This window comes from Diabrotica virgifera, chromosome 6 (assembly GCF_917563875.1).
Source record: "Diabrotica virgifera virgifera chromosome 6, PGI_DIABVI_V3a".
Classification (NCBI taxonomy): Eukaryota; Metazoa; Arthropoda; class Insecta; order Coleoptera; family Chrysomelidae; genus Diabrotica; species Diabrotica virgifera.
Window position 1 is genome coordinate 138,976,581 of NC_065448.1, and position 27,010 is coordinate 139,003,590.

Below are 27,010 nucleotides of genomic sequence, written 5' to 3' on the forward strand. Positions count from 1 at the left end.
GAGCCATTATCAAGAGGGGTATGGTTCCGTTCGAGTTCGGGGTCTCAATCTGCCTACTCCCCTCACTCGTGACGTACGAGTAGTGTCTTGTTCTCTAGGAGAACGGTCAAGCGGCACTGAGGTGTCAATCTGCCTACTCCTCAGTGTCGAGTGACGACCTGTCTTCGCCTGTGTAGCTCCTTTTAAGGCCGCGTCCCACCATCAAATAATTTGATCAAACTGGTTTGAGCAAACTGAAAGTGACAGTTAGTGACGTCACATCCTGAGTCACTTTGTGACTCAGGACGTACTTTGATGTATTTCTTTGATGTACTTCCGGAGTTTGCTCAAACTGTTTGATCAAATTATTTGATGGTGAGACGCGGCCTTTATACTCTCCATCAGTGCGCGCGGGAGAGGCCCGAGTGGGATCGACTGGCGTGGGGATTCGCCGAAGCAGCGGTCGCCATGTTGCCGGCAGTCTTTTGGCGTCATCGCGTGTGTTTAGGCTGTCAGGGCGTTTTTCAATTTCGATGGCTTCACGGATGATTCTCGATTTTAAGGAGCGGACAGGGGCGATGGTTTTTGCTTTCTCGAAATCTATTTGGTGACCTGTCTGAATATGATGTTGGGCAAGGGCTGAAGTAGTGTCGGAATGTTTTACAGATATGGAATGTTCGTAGATACGCACTCAGAAATTGGCAAAACATCCAGAGAAAACCAGGAATGAATAATACGATGAGATTTTTGAAATATTATTTATTAAAAATAGAATTACGTAACAGAAAAACCTTTTGTCAATATTGCAATAATTAAAATGTAAAACAAAATATAAATAAAAGTTTCAATCGGACGTTGAATTTTTTTTACATTTCAAATCAATAATATCCCTCACAAGCTGCCTGTTGTTTGCTTCTAACTGATTAATTGTGGTTTTATAAATTTCTTCATTTCTTTTGTACTTTCCAATAAAGTTCAACATTACTTCATCTTTTGAATGCGGCTTTACGTCTGTATTAGATTCTATTAATTTTTTATTTTCTTCTGAAAGTTTTTTAAATTGTCTTATGAAGTCGTTATTTTGTTCCTTTTGATACCTTTTAATTTTGTCCATTTCATTCTTTGCATTTGCTTCTTTCTTTTTATATTCTAATAATTTGTCTTCCAAAACATCAATGCGATTTTTTAATTCCGCATTTTTATTTTCATAAGCGTTTACTTTAGACTGGCAGCATTCTATGACTTTATATAAGTGATTGTTTTGAATATTATTTCTTTGGCTGGCGATATTGGTATCTTTCATTTGTGCTGAAAAAGAAAACATACATTAGATTCAACAAGAATTTAACACACTCATATAAACACAAATTCACATAACACATTCAACAAACCGGCACATTTATGTTTCATATACGTTAAGAAAGCATTCGGCAGGTTCAAATGAAAGGACATTATCCACTTATCCACAAGGGAGACATCTCTAGGGATGATCAAAACGATCGAAAATATCTACCAGAACACACAAAAAGTAAAAATAGAAGAACTAACTGATCCACTGGAAACTGGCAATGCCAACTCCCTGAGTCCTCTAGTGGTCCTAAATAATAATAAACATAAGAACTAAAAAATGATACCAAATGGGGAAAAAACAACTTAAACTAATCTGCTACCAAATTGCGATTTACAAGTTTTATATTTATCATAATTGGGAGAAATTATTCCACAGTAACTTTACCGAATATTATTTTGGATAATAAATACAAAAATAAAGTAAATTAATGTAATGAATGTTTAAAAATATAAAGTTTGAACTCAAACCTAGGAGATGGTTTGATATTAATGTTTACTTCATGATTTATCAAAGAAATGAATAATCTGTATAGTCCAGAAACCGAAGCTTTTCACCTCGCAATTTTTACAGAATGGATCGATTTGCTTGAAAATTTGAGAATAAATAGTGGATAGTCCAAGGCATGATACTATAAATAACGAAATAGTATTTTCCCGTAGCGCAAATACATCAGAGTTCGCGCATGATGACGTAACTGGAGACCTGAATTTGAATTCTTGTTAAAGTTAAATGGTATTTGTATGCATTCTGTGATGAAATTATATATATATATATATATATATATATATATATATATATAATCGATAACCCTTCTACCCTAAGGTGTTGGGCATAAAGTCTAAAATAAAGTCTGTTTTTATGCTTCGTACACAAACTTCCTCCAATCCTTCTTATTTCTTGCCATTTTCTTCGCTTGTTCTTTAGTGACTCCTCTTTTGTCTAGGATGGTAGCGATTTCATCGTCCCAGGTCTTCATGGGCCTGCCCCTCGGTCTTTTCAGGTTTCTTCTCGCTTCCCAAACTTGTTTTACTGGCCTTCCTTTATCCATCCTAACCACGTGGCCGTACCATCTTAACTGGGCTGCTTCGATTTTCTTCTCTATTGGTTGGACTTTAAGGCGTTCTCTTATTTCCTCATTCCGTATCCTGTCCATCCTGGTCACACCTAGTACTCTTCTTAAATACTTCATTTCCATGCTTTGCAGTTTCTTCTTTAGTCTGGTGGTGAGCGTCCAGCTTTCACATCCAAATGTTAGGATAGGTACGAAAACTGTGTTGTAGATTGTTATCTTGGCTTTTTGGGATACTTCTTTTTTCGATAGAAATGTGCTCTTAATTGCATGGTATATTAGCGCTTGCTATTCTGTTGTTTATCTCAGTATCGTGTGCACCCCTACTCTCTATTTGAACTCCCAGGTATTTGAAAGTTTCAACTTGTTCTAGGGTGTCGTTATTGATTTTAATTTTTGTACGTTTATCTGTTTTCCCACATATCATGACCTTAGTTTTACTTTCGTTAATCCTCAGATTACGTTTTTCAAGTTTATCCCTCCATATTTGGACGTTTCTCTGTAGTGCGGCCTCATCTCTTCCAAACACAACGAGATCATCTGCAAATGCACATTCTGCTATCTGTATCATTTCGAGATTTCTATGTCCAACATATATTTTCGATGTTTCTTCTCTGGTTTCCTTCATTACATCATCTAGAACAATATTGAACAAGACGGGGCCTAGTACACCTCCTTGTCTTAAGCCATCATTAACTATAAACTCGTCCGATTCCATATTATCTGTTCTTACTCTATTTCTTGTGTTTTTGTATAGGCTCATAATAGCTTTTCTGAGTTTAGTGTCTACTTCCCTGTTCATTAGGCTTTTGTCGATTTCTATCCTTGGTGTTCTGTCAAATGCTTTTTCTAGATCTATAAAAGCTTGGTGTAGTTCTGTGCTTGTATTTCGCGTATTTTGTATTAGCTGCTTGAGTGTGAAAATATGGTCATGAATGCTTCTTCCCTTCCTGAATCCGCTTTGTGACTGTTCCAGTTTGTGGTCCACTTCTTGTAATAATTTTTTCTCTAGTACTCGTTCGTAGACTTTGGAAGGAATACTCAGGAGGGTTATACCTCTATAATTACTGCAGTCTCGTCTGTCTCCTTTTTTGAAAATGGGTAAAATAATCCCCACTTCCCAGTCTTTTGGGACCTTACTCTCATTCCATGCTTTATTGTAAACTTTTCTGAGCATTTCATTTCCATTTTCTCCCATATTTTTTAGCATTTCCGCGGATATCTTATCATAGCCAGCTGCCTTTCCTCTTTTAAGCTTACATATTATTTCTTTTATTTCATCTGTTGTTATTTCGGTTTGATTTTGGTTTTCAAGTGCATTTTCTTCGGTGTTATCTGATTTATTATTGGAGTCTTCTTGGGTCAAGAGGTTTTCAAAATATTCTCTCCATCTGTTTATGATTCTTTCGTTCTCGCAGAGAATGTGGCCATTTTCATTTTTAATTTGTTTTGGTGTTTGTTGTACCTTCTCTGCTCTTAGACTTCTCAGGGTTTTGTAAAATAATTTTTGATTAGTGTGGTAGTCTTTCTCCATTTTATTGCCAAAGTCCTCCCAGCTCTTCTTTTTCGCTTCCATAACCATGTCTTTTACTTTTCCCCTCTGCTGTTTATATTTTTGACAGCTTTCTGGGCTCTGCTTCCCTAGGTATTTCTTCCACGCTAACTTTTTTAATTTGACCTCTTCTTTTATTTCATTACTCCACCAATTTGTGCACTTCTTGTTTTTATTAATTATAGTCATTCCGCAGACTTGCTTGCCTCCATCTAGGAGTGCTTCTTTAAGTTTTTGCCAAGTTTCTTCTAAGTCATAGTTCTGGTTTAAATGATTTTGAAGACTATTGTTTACATAGTTTTTGTATTTCTGTGCTATTTTCTTATCTGTTAGCTTATATGACTTAATAGCTGCGTTTGTGAGATTTTTTGGGGTTTTGTCTCTTTTTTTCAGTTTCCTTTGAGTTAGTTTTTGTTCGTTTCCTATACTTGTTCGGGACACTACCAAGTAATGGTCGCTATATATTTCTGCTCCCCTTCGCACTCTGACATCTTTAATATATTGTCTTAGAGATCTGTTCACCAATACATAATCAATATTAGATCTTTCTCCTCTGCTTTTAACTTCTCTGGTGAATTTATGCACATCTTTATGCTGAAAAAACGAAATTATTCAATCAGCAAAATAATATTAAACTTCAATGTATTCGAAAATAATTTTTTCTACGAGCGTGCAAAAATGTCTACTTTCGCGCACGCATTTTAGTTTAGAAACCGCACGCGGTTTTTACTTTTCCGCACGCGTGTTAATTTAGATATGTTAATATGGCCTTAAGGTAATTATAATACATGCAATAAACTAATATTTAGATATTATCTACTAATTTATTTCAAATATATCTTATTGTGTTCCTGTTTTATAGTATATTGTGCAACAAGTGCAGAAAGGTACTAATTTCTCACGAGTTTGAAAAGTTGCGGTACGAGCGCAAGCGAGTGCCGCAATTCAAACGAGTGAGAAATTACATTTCTGCACGTGTTTCACACTATACTTTTTCTACAAGCACAGTTTTTCCTAAAAATAAAAATCACAATTTCCAAACGACGATTAATTATAATAGTTGTGGTACCTATGTGATAAATTTTAAACTGTATTTAATTAATACCTACTAATCAATTTAAATTCCTTATACCCAAATAAATTGCACAGAAATCAGTTAAAAAATTAATGCACTGCCTTAATTTGTTTAAATTTAAACAATTATTACACATTATTGACATTATATTTATGCAGTCACGGATTTACACAAAACCTACTTCATTCGACGTCTCTTGCACAGGTTGCTAAATCCTTATTGGTTATTTGATAATTATAAAATGTTTAATAAGAATAAAATTGTAAAATAAAACAGTTGTAACATCCATAATTTAGTTTCTATGCTATAGTTAAATATAATAATTGTCTTATAGGTTATATATTTGTCTAAAGTTTAACCACGGATGTAAACAGAATATAACGTTACTCAGAATGAGGTAGTCCACGGATGTAAACCGAATATAACGTTACTCAGAATGAGGTAGTCAACTGTGCAGAAAAGAACTTTGCGGCACAGAAACGTCACTTTGCGGCACAGAAACGTCACTTTTCTGCACACTAATGTCAAATATCTTATACTGTGAGAACATATCAAGTTTGCTAACATAAAACCGTGCAGAAAAGTGCACTTTGAATAGTGGTTGTAGAAAAATGAAATTAACGCGACAATTCGATGAAATAAAATTATTTTGACATAATATTCGAAAGTCAAATCGGTAGACAATAACAGTTGTTTTGAATCATCGTCATGGAAACCAAGATCGTCGTCATGCTAACTAATTATATTGAAAGTTTGGTTTTGACAACCTTGTCAAAGAATTAATTTGTGTATGTATTTTCATATTAATTAAATTAATTGATTAAGATTTGGTAATTTTTTAAAGACTCTTAGAAAAAATATTGTTCCTAACTCTTGCAGAAAGTCTCTTTTCCGCACGCGACTGCAGTTTGCCGAACTCCCGCTTCGCGTCGTTCGGCAAACTGCAGTCGCGTGCGGAAAAGTATGACTTTCTGCACTTGTTAGGAAAATAACTATAGTGTCGAGATTCCTGTCAAAATAACTAGAGATAAAATATAAAATCACAACCGCGAACAATTCAAACTAATCGGACACTACGAACGATTACGAACTTGCAGGACAGATTATATGATGCCGAAAGGAGCTTACCAAGGGGTGTTTGCCACCCCATCTCGGGGGTGGAAATTTTTTATTATATTTTGACTGCAAAAGTAAAAACATTAATTCTAAACAAAGATGTTCTATACGTTTTTTTACCAAAATGAATAGTTTTCGATTTATTCGCTATCGAAAGTGTTAGTTTTATATCGAAAAAATCAATGTTTTAATCAGTTTTCTGCTAATAACTTAAAAAGTTTTCGTTTTCTCAAAAGCAACTTTAATTTTCTTTAAGTCCAATAGTAATCGAGCTATAGTTTATTATACGTTAGCTCTTCTTCGTCAAATGCTAAATATTGTAGTTTCAAAGTCAAAAGACAGGAAAATGATGCACTTTTCGAGGATAACTTATCGAAACTTAATTAAAAGTATTTAAAAAGATATATCTCTATAAATAAAAAAAAAATATCTCCAGCTCAAAAATTAAGTGACGTATAATGAAAAAAATGTCAGACCCTATTTTTTTCAGCGAAAAAGTGATCGGAAACAACCCCCTAATTACCACCCTAATTAAAATTAATCATTCACCTTATTCGGTCTTCTTTATTTATGTATTATTAATAGATTCTAGAAGTTTAACCAACTTAAAATGATTAGTTTTAAAAAAATGGAGTTAAGCGAATAACAAATTTTTGTAGTTTGGTAAAAAATGACTTTTTCTTCAGAATAGAAAGATTATTACCAGAGATATGAAAAAATGTTTACATATGAAATTATAGCTTATTTAATTCCCAGGATTTTGGTTTGCGAAAATTTTTTCTCCGGCAAAATTGGGTGAGCTATTGACAATTAAAACTTGTACTAACATGCAAAAACCACCTTTACCAACCCTTTCAAAGTCGCCTCTTTTTGCGACTGAGGATTTTAGAAGGATTTAATATTAATAGCCTTATAGATCTTATAAAAACCTACAAAAAACTTTTTAACGAAACTTTCTAAGATAAAAAATAAAGAAGTTATGGTTAAAAACCAATACATTAAAAAACCATGGAGAAATCCAATTGGAAGCATAATAATATAAGTTAGCGGTGATTTTAGTCATTGGCCTGATTTAGTTTTCTTTATTTGTGTATTATTAATAGACTCTAGAAGTTTGACTGATTTAGAATTATTGGTTTTTAAAAAACTGGAGGTAGAAGCGAATAACGAATTTTTGTAATTTGGTAAAAAATGCCATTGTCTTCAGAATAGAAAGATTAGCATCAGAAATACGAAAAAATGTTGAGATACAAAGTTGTAGGCTATTTAATTCCCAAGAACTTAGTTTGCAAAAATTTTTTCTACAACAAAAATTAAGTAAGCTATTGACAATTAAAACTTGTACTAACATGCAAAAACTACCTTTACCAACCCTTTCAAAGTCGCCTCTTTTTGCGACTGAGGTTTTTAAAAGGATTTAATATTAATAGCCTTATAGATCATGTAAAAACCTACAAAATTCTTTTTTACCAAACTTTCTAAGGCAAAAAATAAAAAAGTTACGGTTGAAAAACCAATATATTTTTTTCAAAAAAAAAATGGGAGAAATCCAGTTAGAAGCACAATAATGTAAGTTAGCGGTGTTTTTTTGTACGGTGGAGGTACGTTATATAATAGGCATACATTGATTCATACTCGACTTGTGGAACTATATTACTATATAACACATACGAATACATATATGTACATATTTGTGTATGTGTCTATCCGTAAATTTTAGGCGGGACGAATATAAATGAATATAATTATTACATAAATCATCTGAATCAGATATTATCCTCCTTAAGCATTTTTTGGGCAATTTTGAGCAAATGTGAGCAATTAGGGGTAGTTTGCACCCATAAAAATGAACTTTTAAAGGGTCGAAATAGTCAATAAATATAGTTAGAGTATTAGACAATCATTATGTAATGCGTCTGGACAAATTTCACTCTTTTTAAGCTTTTTTATAGGTTTTAGCAATAAGAGGTAATTTACACCATTAAAAAATAAATTTTTAAGGGTTGAAATACTCAACAATTATATTAAGAATATTAAACCGTTATAACATAAATCATCCGAATCAAATTTTATCTTCCTTTGTCATGTTTGAGCAATTTCGAGCAAATTTGAGCAATTATTGGTAGTTTGCACCCTTAAAAATGAACTTTTAAAGGGTCGTACTAGTTAATAAATATAGTTAGAGTATTAAACAATCATTATGTAATGCATCTGAACAAAGTTCACCCCTTTTATAGGTTTTAGCAATAAGGGGTAGTTTTCACCCTTAAAAACTAAAAAGCGCCCGTCAGCACAATATAGATTTTGAAGCAGAGGGTACGGTGAACTTAATTCCACATTTTCATGCAAATCGATCCATTCTGTAAAAATAGCGAGGTTTTGTCCTATTTTAAGCTTCATTACTTGGAGTAGTAGGTAGTAGACATACGAGAGGTCAGCGCTTAAAATTACACATATAGACGGAGAGACAGCGCTGAAAAATCTATTTGAATTTACTAAAGCTAGATTTTTCACAGTTCATTACTGTGAGTGTGTAGAGAAAAATACTGCGGTCGGTCAAGCGAAACGTAGAACAGGGGTATCAAAGTTGCTTTCCTACGAAGGTAATTATTTCCATTTACTAAGGCTGAAAATCAGTACACAGATTCTAAATTAAATACACTGCGCGTCATAGAAAACGGGTACCCTAAAAAATGGGCCATTTTTGATGTCGCGTATCTCCTAAACCTGTTGTCCGATTTAAGTGATTTTTTGAATATGTTATAGCCTTATTCTTTGTCAATATCCCTGTAATAATATTTTTGCTAAACAGGTAAATTTTCAATGTATACCGGGTGTACGAATCAAACTGTGTTTTTTTCTCAAAGTTCGCAACACCCTGTGGAATATTCTAGCATTTATAAAATACTGAAATTAAAACCCACCTATAGCCACAGGTTTTCTTAACATTCTGTTTTTTGATTCATTCGCTTATGTTGGATAATACAAAAGTTATATACTTTAACAACTAGGCATGCTGTTTATTGGTACAGGGTGTTTCTAAAGAAGTACGACAAACTTTAAGGGGTAATTCTGCATGAAAAAATAATGACCGTTTGCTTTATAAACATATGTCAGCAAATGCTTCGTTTCCGACATACAGGATGTTGAATTTTTTCGTACAAACTGACGATTTATTTATTGTTTTAAAGCCGGTTGAGATATGCAAATGAAATTTGGTGGGTTTTAAGACGTAGTTATTGCACATTTTTTGGCATACAATTAAAAATTTTATCTTAACCATTGGCGTGCATACGGGTAATATGATCGGTGATATTACCCGTATGCGCGCCAATGGTGAAAATAAAATTTTTAATTGCATGATAAAAAGTGCGCAATAACTACCTCTTAAAACCTACCAAATTTCATTTGCATATCTCAACCGGTTTTAGAGCAATAAATAAATCGTCAGTTTGTAAGGAAAAATTCAACATCCTGTATCTCATAAACGAAGCATTTCCGGACATATGTTTGTAAAGCAAACCTTCATTATTTTTTCATGAAGAATTACCCCTTAAAGTTTGTCGCACTTATTTAGAAACACCCTGTACTGATGAAGAACATGACTAGTTGTTAAAGTACCTAACTTTTGTATTATCCAACATAAGCGAATGAATCAAAAAACAGAATATTAAGAAAACCTGAGGCTATAGTTGGGTTTTAATTTCAGTATTTTATAAATGCTAGAATATTCCACAGGGTGTTGCGAACTTTGAGAAAAAAACACAGTTTGATTCGTACACCCGGTATACAATGAAAATTTACCTGTTTAGCAAAAATATTATCACAGGAATATTGACAAAGAATAAGGCTATAACATATTCCAAAAATGACTTAAATCGGACAACAGGTTTAGGAGATACGTGACATCAAAGATGACCCATTTTTTAGGGTGCCCGTTTTCTATGACGCGCAGTTTATAAATAAAAGTTATTATAGTCGGTCAGCTGTATGACGGGACAGAGCCGGTCGGTCGGCCCCAATAGTCGATTGAGGAAATGAAGCATTTTGGGCTCGCAAAATTTTTTCGTCCAGCATGGACTTACTTGAAATTTTCACAGAAGGTAGGGAATAGTCCAAGGATCATTTTCTATATCATGCCGCTATCATACGCTAAAACCTTAGGGGTGGTTGCCACTCCGGGGGTGGGAATTTTTTATTACATTTTAACCATGTAATTCGATGCAAAAAGTGATTCTAAGAAAAAAATGTTTTTTACATTTTCTTCGTAAAACTAATATTTTTCGAGTTATTCGCGCTTGAAAATAACAGTTTTTCGACGAAAAAATCGACTTTTTTAGAGGGTTTTTTGAGAATACCTCGAAAAATATGCATTTAATAAAAAAAAACTGTAGATATCAAAATTGTATCTTTTAGTAACACAAACCAAATTCTTTTCCAATAATATCTTTAAGACCAATACAAACCGAGATACGGCATGTTAAATGTTAACTTTTTTCGTCAAATGCATAATTTGAAATATTCAAAGCCAAATAATGGGAAAAATTTGCATTTTTCGAGAAAAACTTAAATAATCTTTTTTTAAGTATACAATTAGACCTTAAAAAAAATAATAAAAAGTTTCTAGCATGAAAATTAAGCGACTTTCAAAAAAATGTCGGTACCTGCTTTTCTCTACGAAAAAATCAGTGAAAACAACCCCCTAACTACCTTCCTAATTCAAAATTGGTCTTCACCTTTCCGTAGTTCCTTTTATATTTATATTATCGATACACTAAAGGAGTTTGACCTATTTAAAACGCCTAATTTTGGAAAAATATTATATCTCACTGTGTACTGATTTTCAGCCTTAGTAAATGGATTTAATTACCTTCGTAGGAAAGCAACTTTGATACCCTCTCAGTAATGAGACCCCCCAAAAATGATTTTGTAGGATTTTTAAAGAGCTATAAGACTGTGTAAATTAAATTCCGTAAGATGCCTTAGTTTTTAATTGGGGCGGGTTTAAAGGGCTCGAATAAGGGGGTGTTTGCTGGTAAATAGAGGTTATAAACAGCTATATCTGGCTAACTATCCACTGTAATGAAAATCTATGCACACGGTAATTTTAGTCATTAAAAAAGCTACAACTTAGTAGTTTACAATTTTTTTCATATCTTCAGTATTTTCGGAAGTATTTTGAAGTAAAAGGTGAAAAATACCAAATTGCAAAAAATCAATGTTTCTTTAAACTCCAATTTTTCCAAAATTAGGCATTTTAAATGGGTCAAACTCCTTGAATGTATTGATAATATAAATATTAAAGGAACTACAGAAAGGTGAAGACCAATTTTGAATTAGGAAGGTAGTTAGGGGGTTGTTTTCACTGTTTTTTTCGTAGAGAAAAGCAGGTACCGACATTTTTTTGAAAGTCGCTTAATTTTCATGCTAGAAACTTTTTATTATTATTTTTTGAAAGGTCTAATTGTATACTTGAAAAAAGATTATTTAAGTTTTCCTCGAAAAATGCAAATTTTTCCCATTATTTGGCTTTGAATATTTCAAATTATGCATTGACGAAAAAAGCTAACTTTAACATGCTGTATCTCGGTTTGTATTGGTTTTAAAGATATTATAGGAAAATAATTTGGTTTGTGTTACTAAAAGATACAATTTCGATATCTACAGTTTTTTTTTGATTAAATGCATATTTTTGGAGGTATTTTCAAAAAACCCTCTAAAAAAGTCGATTTTTTCGTCGAAAAACTGTTATTTTCAAGCGCGAATAACTCGAAAAATATTAGTTTTACGAAGCAAATGTAAAAAACATTTTTTTCTTAGAATCACTTTTTCCATCGAATTACATGGTTAAAATGTAATAAAAAATTCCCACCCCCGAGATGGGGTGACAACCACCCCAAGGTTTTAGCGTATGATAGCGGCATGATATATAAAATGATCCTTGGACTATTCCCTACCTTCTGTGAAAATTTCAAGTAAATCCATGGTGGACGAAAAAATTGCGAGCCAAAATGCTTCATTTCCTCAATCGACTATTGGGGCCGACCGACCGGCTCTGTCCCGTCATACAGCTGACCGACTATAATAACTTTTATTTATATTTAATTTAGAATGTGTGTACTGATTTTCAGCCTTAGTAAATGGAAATAATTACCTTCGTAGGAAAGCAACTTTGATACCCTCTCAGTAACCCCTGTTCTACGTTTCGCTTGACCGACCGCAGTATGTTTCTCTACACACTCACAGTAATCAACTGTGAAAAATCTAGCTTTAGTAAATTCAAATAGATTTTTTAGCGCTGCCTCTTGGTCTAATATATGTAAAGATAAAACAAATTATGTAATGGGGTCCCAAAGGACCTCATTCAGTCCTATGAAGGTTAAACATAATATGAATATCTGAGAAGTGATTGACCATCCAAAATGATAATTTATGTAGATAAAAGGTAGTCCAGCTAAATTTAAAGACTAGATATATTAAGTTTAAGTTACTTATATGGTCCGAGAGCTGTGAGACATTTTTGAGTAGGTATTTTAGGCAACCTGAAAATTTTTCAGGTGACTCTATCTTGATAGCCTAATACAAAAATGCCGGTCTGGCTGGAGGGTAGCGGTTATTTTCCCCAAAAATCCTCCCAAAGTTAAAAAGAGGGTAAACATTGTTATTACAAAAAATATCATTGACGTGACTTTAAAGTAAATTAAAATATTCAAATATAAAGAAAATAAATAGGCCAGGCGATTTGAGGGCGATTTTAACTCTGCAAGGTACTTGCATGGGCGCCCCAGGATTATTTTCAGGGGGTGCTTCTAAACTTGAGAAGATTTCATCTGAATCTGTACATACTATTAACGAGTATAAAATATACAACTATACATACATAGCTATGTACATTCCTTTCGGACAGAGAGGTGCAATTGTTATTTTGACAGGGTATTTTTTTATATTTAAAATAAATATTCTAAAAAAGACAGGTTTTTTTCGTGAAGTTTCGTGAAACAATTACAAATTACGTGCATGTGAATGAAAAGGGCTATAGGTAATTCTTCAACACCTAACGGAAATGGATGGATACTAACAGACTTTGTCAAGGAATTAAAAAATATTAAATTTAAGCAGAGTTTTGGAAAATTTTTAATTTAATATTGGTCTGCAGATGAGATGGTGCCTTTTATTGGTAATTTATTAATAAATTTAAATTATGATTTATGTTATTCGTATGTTGTAAATAATGATGGTATAGAAATGTCGATCGACGATCACATGACCTGCGAAAATCACGAAGAACCCGACACGAAGATAGTTCATCACGTATGTAAGCTTAATACATAATCAAAGACCAAAGGGCAAGACAAGACCGTTTAAAATATTTAAAAAAAATTTAATTTATCAGAAAGTATTAACGGATCTTGGATTTGCCCACGTTACCGGTACCCGCGATGAAATTTTCGAAACTTTGGAAGAATTTGTGTGCGAAATTTATGGTACAAAAAATTTATCAAATATCAACACAGCACGATTTCAAACATTCTGCCGAAATTATAAGTCTAATAAGAAAAATGAGCCTTTTAAGAAAATAATGAAAAAGTGTGATCCACCTACTTTGCCTCCGTTCAAAGCCGAATTGAGACAGCATCTGCTAAGAACTCAGTATATCACGAGAATTTGGCCAAACGCATATTTGCAAGTCCCCAGTTCTTTAACACCTAACGGAAATGGATGGATACTAAATATGGTAAATTAGATTTTAATTGGTTTCAGGGAGATTGGTTGCCTCAATCAGTTTATGATGCTATAGTTCATCAGCGAATCAAAGAGAATTCTAGATATATTCCTGAAGGTAAGCTTACATACATGTTCTTTTTATAACTGAAATCTTTTTTTTTAGTTCTCTCAATCTTAGAACTCAATCTTCTGCTTCTTCGTGTGCCTCGTCCTTTCATGACAATGGCGATCAGCACTGTCTGCAGCGATTCTGAAGAGTTCTATTGTTGTTTTTACACTCCACTACTTTAAATTTTTCAATTAGGATATGCATCGTCTTCCCGGTTCTCTTTTTTTTTCTCTTGCACTTTTCCTTATATAACCAATGACATCACGTTTTTTATTTCTTAGTATATGACCAAAGTAGCTCATTTTTTTCCTTCATAGTGTTGAGTGTTTCTTTTGCCTTTTTCATCTTTCTTAATGTTTCCGTGTTTGTTACGTGTTGTGTCCATGATATTTTTTACATTATTCGATATCACCACATATCCACAATGGCACAAAGTCTTTTTCAGATGCGTCCGTGATTGTCCAGGCTTTGATTCCGTATAAAAAGACAGAGAATATGTAGCAACTCAGTTAATTAATCACTAATTAATTTTTAATTAATTCTATATACATATTACAACTATTTACAGATCATGTAGAAGAAGAATCTGAGTCTCGAGGGGAGTCTGACGAAGAAGAGAATGAGTATTTAAGCTCAGATGAGGAGTTTGAAGAAGAAGTACAAGATTCGGACACAGAATTAATTTAGTTTATAGTTTTATACTTTTGCACCTATTTGTAATAATAAATTTGTATTTTTCTATCATATTTGCAAAATCTATTGTATAGTACGTATTATTTTCCTTTAATTATTAAAAAGTTACTTAAGAAACTGTAATATATAATAATTACCCTAACGTTTCGAGGCACAACAACATGGGTATCGCCAGGTCACGTGATTTTTCTCGAGCGAACGGACTCGCTTAGCTACAACATAGGACGCAAACAGCTATCGGTATACGTTTCTTCTCACACTGCTGCTTACCTATAGCGCTTTTTATTTACATGCACGCGTAATTTGTTTAATCACCTGGCAGTTGGAAAACTTCACTAAAAAAACCTGTTTTTTTAGAATATTTATTTTTAATATTAAAAAATACCCTGTCAAAATAAAATTGTACCCCCTGTCCGGATGGAATGTACATAGCTGTGCATGTATAGTTGTATATTTTATACTCGTTAATAGTATGTACAGATTCAGATGAAATCTTCTGAAGTTCAGATGCACCCCCTGAAAATAATCCTGGGGCGCCCATACAAGTATCTTGCACAGTTAAAATCGCCCTCAAATCGCCTGTCCTGTTTATTTTCTTTATATTTGAATATTTAACATTACTTTAAAGTCACGTCAATGATATTTTTTGTAATAACAATGTTTACCCTTTTTTTTAACTCTATGGGGATTTTTGGGGAAAATAACCGCTACCCTCCAGCCAGACCGGCATTTTTGTATTATTCTATCATGGAAGAGTCACCTGAAAAAATTTCAGGTTGCCTAAAATACCTACTCAAAAATGTCTCACAGCTCTTATGCTAATATTTTTTACTTGTTATTTACCTATAAAATTTGTAAAAAAGTCTTACCGAGGGTGTTTCTGTGTATTTGAACCAAACTTCTAGTACTAGAGATAAGTTCTTTAAAAATATTCTTAGGAGTTTGTGATAAATTGAGTGCTGGTATACCAATGGAATCTAGCTCTTTGGTTAACACAATTAAACTTTCTTCAATCTCACTATTGGCACTGATATTTTTCACTGGAGAATATTTATTTTCTATTTGTGCCAATACTTCATTTACATTTTCAAGAGTAATTTCTGGTTCATCGTCAGTATCATACATCTAAAAAATAGGTCTAGAATTACTATCAAAAATAAAAATCACATTTTCATTGTCCAAATCTAGATATACAGAGTGAGTTTTATGTATGGAAACACTCAATTATCTCGAAAACGGCTTGCACGATTTTTATAGATTTTGGTAGCTAGGGGGTTTATAATGCGGCCTATATTATAGTGCTAATTACATTGTTGTCAGATCTTCCGCTTTTCTGGAAATCTAATGAATTTTCTTATTTAAAATAGAATATCATGTATATTTTTTGCGTTTTAAAGTCCTTAACAAATACTGATTATTTTTCATGTTATATTCCCTATACCTAAATGCCACAATTTCGGAGTTATTGCCACATTTATGAAAAAAAAAAAAAATTAAAACAAATTATAAAAATCAATTTTTTCGGCCCGGGTAAACATTATTTTAGGTTTATTTGGATCATTGGGAACAAAAAAGGTCTTTTGTAATTTTTCTCTAAAATTAACAATTTCCGAGTTATAAACAATTTAAAACTGAAAAAAATCGAATAATGACGATTTTCAAAGTTCAAAAACACAAATAAAAAATATTATTCTTGAAACTGCGAAGTACCCAAATTAAAGTTCAAGCCTTATTTTATTAGTTATGGATAAGTAATTTGAACTTGTTTCATTTTAAAACATTGTTTTTTAGTTGTTAATGCAGGCCGATCGCCCGTCCTCTCATATGCACTTCATTAAACAATAATTAAAAGGCAATGTTTTAGAATAAAACGAGCCAAAAAGTCTTATGGCAATCTATTAGACGAAGAGTTGAGCTTGAATTTAGGTACTTCGAAATTTCAAAAATTATATTTTTTACTTGTGTTTTTGAACCTTGAAAATCGTCATTATTCGATTTTTTTTCAGTTTTGACTTGTTTATTAGGTACTCGAAAAGATTAATTTTATGGAAAAATAACAAAAGACTTTTTTTGTTCCCAATGATCCAAAGAATGTAAAATAATGTCTACCTGGGCCGAAAAAAATTATTTTTATTATTTGTTTAAAACTTTTTTTTTTAATAAATGTAGCAATAACTCCGAAATTATGGCATTTAGGTATATATAGGGAATATAACATGAAAAATAATCAGTATTTGTTAGGAACTTAAAAACGTAAAAAACATACAGGGTATTCCATTTGAAATAAGAAAGTTCATTAGTTTTCCAGAAAAACGGAAGATCTGACAACAATGTAATTAGCACTATAATATGGACCGCATTAGAAAACCCCTACCTACCAAAATCTATAAAAATCGTACAAGCAGTTTTCGAGCTAATTGAGTGTTTCCATACATAAAACTCACTCTGTATGTACAATAAACAAATTCACCTTCAAGATCTAACAAGTTAGGATCGGTGTGGGTATAATTGGAACCAAGGGTGATTGGAAACAGTACTCCCTACCGCTAGAAATGAAATAGGGCAACAATGCCTCATACACAGAATTGCAATTACAGAATTCAATTCCATCTTTGGTTATTCTGTGGAATGTTATTCAGTTGTTTAAAAACCAAGTGAATGTCCATTCTGTCATTCTGCAGAACATAAATTGATTGTTTTTAAATACATAATTCGCTTTAGAACAGTGCCAATATTTTACAAATTTCATCTCTCTATATTAGGTAAATATAGTGATTAGTGATTATATAATTTATAGCTACTAGAAGAATATTTATATTTATATTGCCTAAAATGTTAACTTGAATTATTTAAGAAGTCAAAAAATCTTCCTCTGTATATAATTTTTATAAAAAAATTTTCTAAAAACGATCCAAGTTGAAATTAAAGTACCTATATCACAAAACGTTTTTAGTCTTATCAGATATTATTACAACTCATATTAGACAATCGAAGAATTGAACACATGGATTCGTACATCTACTTAGGAACAACAGTTAATTCAAGCTGGGATCAAGCGAAGGAAATACACATAAGAATACAAAAAGCAATAGCGTCATTCACTAGCATAGAGTAAATCTTCACCTCAAACAGCCTCACCCTACCTCTCAAAATCTGACTTCTGAAGCCCGGTTTTGCTATATGGAATGGAGGCATGGACAATGACCACAACATTAATGAAAAAAGTAGAAGCTTTCGAAATGTGGGCTTACTGAAGTATATTACCTATATCCTGGACCAAGCATGTGACCAACGAGGAGGTACTATGCCGGATAGGTAAAGAGAGAGACGTAGGAAAGAAAAGAATGTTGGAATACTTGGGTCATGTTATGAGGTACAATAGATATAGAGTACTACAGCTAATTAATCATCCAAGAGAAAATAGACAGCAAAAGGGGCCCAGGGAGGAGGAGACACTCGTGGTTCCAAAACTTGCGGCAATGGTTCAGATTGTCATCTGCCGAACTATCAGATTGCCATAAACACAGTCAGAATAGCCATGCTAATTGCCAACATTCGAAACGGACAAGGCACATAAAGAAGAAGTATCCTTTTACTCCAGTCTCGTTTACATTATGTTTAATGGAACCAGAGATCGTTGTTTACTTTTACCTCCTTTTTGAGTTTTTTTCTTAAACTTCCTGAGGTAAATATATATATACAAGCTATACACTCCTGAGGCAGCTGAAGCTGTTTTCACTTGAAGATCCTTTTTGTGGGGGATCATCCCATTCTGAGTTTGGTTTTACAGTTGCTAGTGTGACTTCGCTGTTTCCACTACCTTTCTCCATTCTTCTCTCTCTCTTTGATTTTCCTTCCTATATTTCTAATTTCCATACTTCTTAAGTCTTCTTCCACTTGTTGTCTCTATCTGAGTTTACCATCTGGTTCTTGTACCTGGTGGTATCCATTCAGTTATAACTCTTAACGGATATTTCTTCTCTCTTCTCATTATGTGTCCATACCATCTAATTCTCTGTGCTTTTAATGATCTAACTATGTTCTCTTTACCTATCCATTCTTGTATTTCGTGGTTCATCCATTGTCTTGCCTCCTCTTCGTTTTCCCTCTTTGGTCCCAGAATTTTTCTCTCAAACACTTTCAGCTGATCTTCTTCTCTTGCTGTTAATGTGAATGTCTCCAAAGCACATAGCACTATTGGTCTTATGGCCATTTTGTAGATTTTCATTTTTGTATTTCGGCTTATCTTCTTTCTTTGAAATTTTTTTCATTTCTGTAGAATGCTTTGTTTCCTGCTTGAATTCTTCTTTTCATATCTACACTTTCATTTCTTCTGTTGACTAATACTCCCATATATTTGAACGCTTCAACCTCTTCGAAGCTGTGGGCGTCTATTGTCATTTCTGTCTTCTTTTTCTTACTTACCTTCATGTATTTTGTTTTATTTTCATTTATTTCCAGTCCTCCCAGTTTGGATTCATTTTCTATTTCTTGAAAAGTTTTCTTTAATGCCCTTTTGTCTGTTGCTACTATGGTTATATTGTCTGCATATCCAATTATTTGTACTGCACTTTTGTTTACAGTTCCTGCGTTTGACAACTTTTTTATTATCTTGTCTAATGATAGAATAAATAGTACCGTTGAGAGCGCTCTCCTTTTCTTACTCCATTTTTTATTTTTATTATTTCTGTTCTCTCTCTTCCAGTGTCTATTGTTGCTTGGGAATCTCACATTGTCATTTCTATCATTCTTATAATTTTATTTGGTATTTTGCTCTCTTGTAAGTCTTGGATCATTTTTCTTCTACTTAGTTTGTCAAAAGCCTGTTTAAAGTCTAGGAAAAGTATATGTGCTTCTCCGTCGTACTCGTATGTTTTCTCTATCGCTTGTTTTAGTGTATGGATAGCATCTATCGTGGATCTTCCTTTTCTGAAACTGTACTGGTAGTCTCCTATGCTTTGTTCTGTGTATGTTGTTAGTCTCTCTCTAATTATACCAGTCATTACTTTATATGTTACATTCAGTAAATTAATTGCTCAGTAGTTTTTACATATCCTGTGGTCTCCTTGTTTTGGGATTGTCACAATAATTTCTTTCTTCCATTCTTCGGGCATTGTTTCCTTATTCCATATATTCTGTATTAGTTCATAAATCTTTCTGTATAGTGCCTCACCCCAGTATTTTATACGTTCTGCGCATATTCCATTTCTCCCGCTGTTTTCCCATTTTTCAGTTTGCATATTTTATCTATTACTTCTGTATAGGTCAATTCTTCTTCTTCACCTTATTCCGGGTTCATTCTTGTTTCCTTTTCTTCTTCTATATCCGTTTCTTGATACATTTCTTCGAAATACTTCTGCCATGTTTCTGCTTCTATGGCTACATAGTTTTCTACTACCGAGCTTTAAGTATTGATACAGTGGTTTTGAATTGTGTCTTTTATTTTCTGTTTCGATCTTGTTCATAATGTCGTCTACTTTTTTTATTTTTCTTTGATTTAAACAATTTCTTTGTCTTTTCCTTTGATCTTGGTATTTTTCTCGTTCCTCTTCTTTGCCTGTGCTTAGCTATTTCAATCCTGTTTTATTTTTTTCGTTCCTGGGGTAAATGGAAACATTAAATATCTTCTATTTTCGTGACTTTTTCTGACTAGTTTATTTTATTATAATACGAACCAGTATAACATGAACCAGTATTTTTAAATACCTACATTTCAAATGCTTACATAGACATCCTGTAGCTTCAAATACTGTTTCCAATTACCCACATTAACCCTATACATTCCACATAAAAACAATTTATATTTTTCTTATGTCTATTATATAACTGGTTTATAGTACAAACCATAAACCAAGCTATATTTCAAAACTTAAACAAAACAGCCATAAACTGAAATTTAAATTTCCTACAAGAATTTCTTGATTTTACCATGTTCCTGTTATCTATAAAGTACCTATGCATAAAAAATATGTTCAGTGATAAAGTGAGCTCATTGTAATTACGTTGAATGTACCTATTGGTGGTAAAAATGAAGAGTTAATACAATTCAGTCTTTACTGAATGTATAATCTTGTACCTTTACATTAACACAGGTAAAAAATACAAACGGTTATAACATAATTATTGTTTTGGGGGATAGGTTGGTTCACTAGGCTACTACTGTTCACTAGCCTTGATTTAGAATAAATATATGTGATGAAAAAAATATATTATCCATTTTATTACAATAGGTACTATGACCTACCTTATTTATAATTATAAAAGGGTAACAATTAGGTCCAAATCCTTGTACTACGTCCTACTTCTTCTTAATTGAAACTTCACTGAGATTTTAACTTTTTTTTCAAACAACAATGTCTAAAGTTTTATCAATAACGAAAGGGGCAAAATGTATTGCTTGATTTTAAAAACCAGTATTACTTCTATACGGTAACTTAATAAAACTTTTATAAAGTAGTAAAATTAGCAAATTATTTTGCAAGATACAAATTGTTGTTTTTTAAACATTGAAAAATTCAACTGATATTATTTGTAGGGAAGAGGGAGCCACTAACGTTTTTAATTTTCGAGGTCATAATAGTTAAGCTAAGCGCACACGATACGGCGTTTGTATGAAGAGTTGTAGTAGAATAAGTCATGTTTTATTAGTTTACTTTTAGGTGATTTTACCTTTTATCAGTTTCATTTTGAGCCAAATGCATAGTGTGTTGGGATACACGGCATCTCTTAGTAATCTTCTTATTAAAACAAATCCTTTTAATAATTTTAAATGTCTTTAGCAAAACAAACTACGTTTGTTTATAGTAAATACGATCGACCTAAATTAGCACATATCAGTGTAACAGTTTAGGTTTGACCAAGGTCGGTTTGCAATAACAATAGTATTCATTATTTTTATAACCGAGTCGACTCAGCGCTTTTAACCAAAACAATGTTACTTTCATTATATACCAAAACAATAAACAGGAGAAGACTAATTATTATCTTCTAATTCCATTGCGAAGAGTAAGTCATTAATATTTGAGATCCCAAAGGGAAAACATCACAGCTACTGAGAACTAACGTACCACCAGCTATTTACCGTTAGTACTCTAACTTATAAAATAAATGCATCTACGGTGATACGAGTTATTTCATCAACCCTTATGGTAGGGGGTAACCAACCCCTAATTATCCAAGGTGGCTCAGAAGTCAGGAGCCACCATATGGCGATCCAAGACCAGGCGAGAACGTAAGGAACAAGCAGTCTAGAACGAGAAATGGGAAAACACGTCAATGTTCTTGCACCTCGACCACCCTAGATAACAGTGGGGTGCCCACATAAAAAGGATGGAGACATCAGGCCCGAGACGGAGATGATTATGGTATGGAAAATGGAATGGTATGGAGATGGAACTTCGTGTGGACAATGGACAATGGACAATGCTATGGAACGTGCAGCGAGGACTGGCGAGATCAACAGCGAACATTGAAGTGTAAAAGGGGTAAGTCCATATTAGCTATTTTATGGTATTTCCTGATTCGTATAATAATTAAGTATTTTATGATATTACTCCTGATTCGTATAACCATATAATAACGTAATATAATCGTAATTTAAGATACATAATCTAAGTTTTACCTATTTTTATCTACCTAGTTTATTTTAATTACCTTATTGGTATTATAAGGATTTTTTTTTACAAATATTATGGTTATTTATAGGACGTAATGATACATTTTTATTTGATATTGATTTTTATTGGATTTTTATATATTTACTAGCATATTTTTATCTTTACTGACTTTTTATCCATTTATTATTTTACCTACTGATTTTTATTACATTTTTTGGTCTACTGATTTTTATGGTGATTTATATTGATTGATATAATGATTTTTTTATTGCAATTTACTATATTTTTACTATTTTTGACATAACATTTTATATACATATATATTTACTATACATCGTAAGACTGTCAAATTTATGCGTTCGTTACGGGTACAGGAATAAGGAAAATGAATATTACAGGAATAAATGAATTATGAATAAATGAGTAGCAACAAAGTTACTTGGGAAGACTTCATCAAAATAGTTGAGGAGATTACGCAAGAAGTAACAAGACAAAGTAGAAGGGTCTTGAAGAAGAAAGTACCTAAATCTAAGGATATACAAGAAGAAGTAACGACACAGTTAATTAAATTGTATAACAAATTCACACATTTAACGAAGAAAAATTGGGAAGCGCTATCGGACAAACAAAGAGAAGCGTGCAACAAATATTTCGGAAAAATAAGAGACAAAGTTATACGCTCATTTCAAGCTGTAAACTTAAGAACAGTAGTTCCAAGTTCAATACACCAACCAATCGACAAGGAAATAGAGGAAGAACAAAGCGACGAAGAAGTAGAAGAGGAAAAAAGTGACGAGGAGATAGAGGAAAAAATTGACGAGGAAATAAAAGAGGGAAAAAGCGACATAAAACAAGATATAAAAACATTAAACATGGCTCTGACAATCAACGAATTTTTGAATATTGCAAGCAAGGTATTGCCCAACGAGTTTGATGGAAGCGCAGGGAAATTACAACCATTTTTAGACGCATTAGAGTTACTTGGAAAAATAGCAGAAGGACATGAAGAAACAGCGATAACATTAATAAAAACAAGATTGACTAATAAGGCTAGAAACCTGATAACCACAGAGGATACGATCCCACTTATAGCAGCGGCACTGAAGAAGGAATTAAGAGGCGACAATCCGAAAACGATAATACACAAGTTAGCAAAGAAAAGGCAAGGAAACTAAGATGCAGCAGTGTACGCATCCGAAGTAGATGAATTAGCGGAACAGTTGAAGGTAGCATACATAGCGGAAGGAATGTCATTGGAGCTAGCGAAAAAATACACAACGGAAACAGTCGTAGCAACAATGAAACGAAATGTTAATACGGATAGAGCTAAGTTAATACTGGAGGCAGGTAATTTCACAACACCGCAGGAAGTAGTATCTAAATTTTTATCGATTGATACGACAGAGGAGAACACACAGGGGAGAGTGTTCAATTATAGGACGAATTATGAAAATAGGAGAGGACAACAGCAATACCGAAGAGGATACCATAACAAATACGACAGAGGAAGAAGAAATAACTTCGGACAACGGAACGAAGGAGAAGAAACAGGAAACCAACGGAATTATTCCAACAGAGGATATAGACAATTCAACAACCAAATGTACAGAGGGAACCAGAGAGTAGGACGTAACAGAAACGTAAGGCTACTTGAGTTAGAAGACAGCCAAGAGTAACCAGAAAACCAGCAGTTGGGGTTTTGAATGAACGAAACAAGGAAAGTACACAGTCAGAAGTGGAATATAATATTTACAACTTCGATTTAAACCTAACGAATTTTGTACGAATGAAAACAGGAATCCTAGAAAACACAAATACCTTTATCATAGACACAGGAGCTGATATTTCAATACTGAAATGTTCACAAGATTTTATGAAGGAACATGTGAAACCAAACACAAAAGCGAAAATAAAAGGAGTAACTAAAGGAGAATTACAAACAATGGGAGAAGTTGAAACAACGCTAGAAGTAAAAGGATCTCGATTTGAGCATATCTTTCAGTTAGTGGAACCTAGCTTTCCTATTCCAACCGACGGAATCATTGGGAGAGACTTTATTTCAAACTTTCAATGCATACTAGACTATGCTAACATTAAAATGCACATTAAAGAGGACAACGATTGTTACATTAGTACAAACATTTTGGATAATATAGATAATGACACGATAATAATACCGCCTAGATGTGAAATTTACAGTCGTAAAAATTTTTCAAACGCTGAAGAATGACAGGATAGTGGAACAACAGGAAATACAACCAGGAATATTCATAGCGAGAGTAATTATTTCAAGTAATAATCCGTACATCAAAATTTTGAACACAACCTACGAAACAGTAAAAGTAGAGACAAACGCAATTAAAACATTAGACATTAAATTATTCAACATATATAGACTGATCAACGACAGCAAGGATAGGAAAAAGGAATTACGGGAATCATTGAAGTTAGACATTCCAGAATACATACGCGATAAGTTAGTATCTTTATGTGAAGATTATTCAGATATATTCGCCCTAAGGCATGAGATGCTAACATGTAACAACTTCTACGAGCAGAAACGGAGAGTTAAAGACCAAACTCCGGTATACATTAAAAACTATAGGACACCTCATGCACAAACAGAGGAATTAAACCGGCAAGTACAAAAACTGAGAGACCAAGGAATAATAGAACCGTCTACATCAGAATACAACAGCCCAGTAGTACTGGTACTGAAAAAGGCGATAGATGGAAATAAAGCATGGAGATTATGCATAGATTTTAGACAATTGAACAAGAAAATAGTCACAGACAAATTTCCTTTACCAAGGATAGACTCGATACTAGATCAACTAGGAAGAGCAAAATGGTTTTCAGTTATAGACTTAATGTCAGGTTTTCACCAGATACCATTAGAAAAATCATCGAGAAAATACACATCGTTTAGCACAGAAAATGGAGCATTTCAATTTACCAGATTACCTTTTGGATTAAATGTAAGCCCAAATAGCTTTTCAAGGATGATGTCAATATCATTTTCGGGATTAACACCGGACAAAGCATTTCTCTACATGGACGATGTAGTAGTAATAGGAATATCCGAAAAACATCACCTAGACAACCTGAAAAAGACATTCGAGACATGTCGAAAATTCAATTTGAAACTTAACCCAGGAAAATGTCAATTTTTTAGAAGAGAAGTAACATATTTAGGACATGATCTTTCTCAGGAAGGAGTATCACCAGACAAAGCGAAATATGCAACGATTGAACAATACCCGACACCTAAGACAGCGGAAGAAACAAAAAGATTCGTAGCATTTTGTAACTATTATAGACGTTTTATTCAAAATTTTGCTGAAATATGCAGACCACTCAACAGATTATCAAGAAAAGGAGTAGAATTTTTTTGGTCAGAAGAATGTGAAAAGGCATTCAATAAGCTTAAATCATCTCTGATGAAGCCACCGATCCTAAAATATCCGGATTTCAATAAACAATTCATCCTAACAACAGACGCATCCAACGAGAGTTGTTCAGCAATTTTAAGTCATGATTATAACGGAATAGACCTACCAATAGCATACGCATCAAGAAGTTTCAATAAAGGAGAATGTAATAAACCTATAATCGTTAAGGAATTACTAGCGATTCATTGGGGAATTAATCATTTCAAATGTTATTTATATGGAGCACCAACATTTTTAGTAAAAACGGATCATAAACCACTAACACATTTATTTGCAATGAAAGAACCAACTTCGAAACTTACAAGAATCAGATTAGATTTAGAGGAATACGATTTCGAAATAGAATACATAACAGGGAACAGGGCAGATAGTCTTTCAAGAATAACATTACATCAACTAAAGAACCTATACATAGACAATACCCATATATTAGCTATAACACGAGCTCAAGCAAGAGAAAATAAGAAGGAAGCAAGGCAAACGAAGGCAGAAAGCGAAATCGCACTACAGCCAGAAGCCCACAAACAGACAGTAAGAAAGGTACTAAATAATTTAGAGGCGCATAGATTACCAATTTTGTCTTTTGGAGCAGAACTAATCTCATCAAGACTGAGCATTAGGGTCAAAAACAAAATAAAGTGCAGCAAGAGCATAGCCACAGGATTCAATCATTTTGATTTAAACCAAATGTTGGCACAGCTTGATAAGCTGGCGGTAGAGAATGCAGTACGTAAAGTAAAAATATACGTAAACGATATTATTTTTAAAGTGTGCACAATTGAGGAATTTATTAAACAAGGAAACGAAATATTGAAGAATGTAGAAATATACATATGTGAAGTACCAGAAACAATAGAAAATGACAAAGAAAAACACAGGTTAATAGAAGAATATCATAATCATCCGATGTTTGGAGGACACTTAAAGAAAAATAGACTAATAAAGAAGCTAAAAGCAAAGTTCAGATGGAAAAATTTAGAAAAAGACGTAAGAAAATACGTTAAACAATGTCATAAATGTCAAATTAACAAACCGAATAGAACACATGTCAAAGAAGACGTGATATCGGACACTTCTTCGAAACCAGAGGGCACAGAATACATAGACACGATAGGTCAATTCACTAGAACCTTCTTACTAAAGCACAAAAAAAACGACAAGAAAAGAATAAGCTCAAAGCAACACCACAACACTTTAAAATAGGACACCTAGTCCTGGTAAAAAGGGAAGAGAATGGTAAGTTTGATAGTCTTTATGTAGGCCCCTTCAAAAT

At 33.1% G+C, this 27,010-nt stretch overlaps 1 protein-coding gene across 3 annotated transcripts; it reads right to left on the reverse strand.

Annotated features, from left to right (window-relative positions):
• Nucleotides 1–723: 723 nt before the first annotated feature.
• Nucleotides 724–21,218, reverse strand: LOC114331945 (uncharacterized). Of its 3 annotated transcripts, none has more exons than XM_028281635.2 (3): nt 20,914–21,218; nt 15,539–15,794; nt 724–1,287 (listed from the first exon to the last, which is right to left on the reverse strand). In XM_028281635.2, exons 2-3 carry the CDS (start codon nt 15,792–15,794, stop codon nt 824–826), a joined length of 720 nt encoding a protein of 239 aa, XP_028137436.1. In that variant the 5' UTR covers nt 20,914–21,218; the 3' UTR covers nt 724–823. The 3 variants fall into 3 exon arrangements, with proteins under 3 accessions (XP_028137436.1, XP_028137437.1, XP_050510003.1); XM_028281636.2 differs by lacking the exon at nt 20,914–21,218 and adding an exon at nt 20,672–20,843; XM_050654046.1 differs by lacking the exon at nt 20,914–21,218 and adding an exon at nt 20,395–20,466.
• Nucleotides 21,219–27,010: the final 5,792 nt, after the last annotated feature.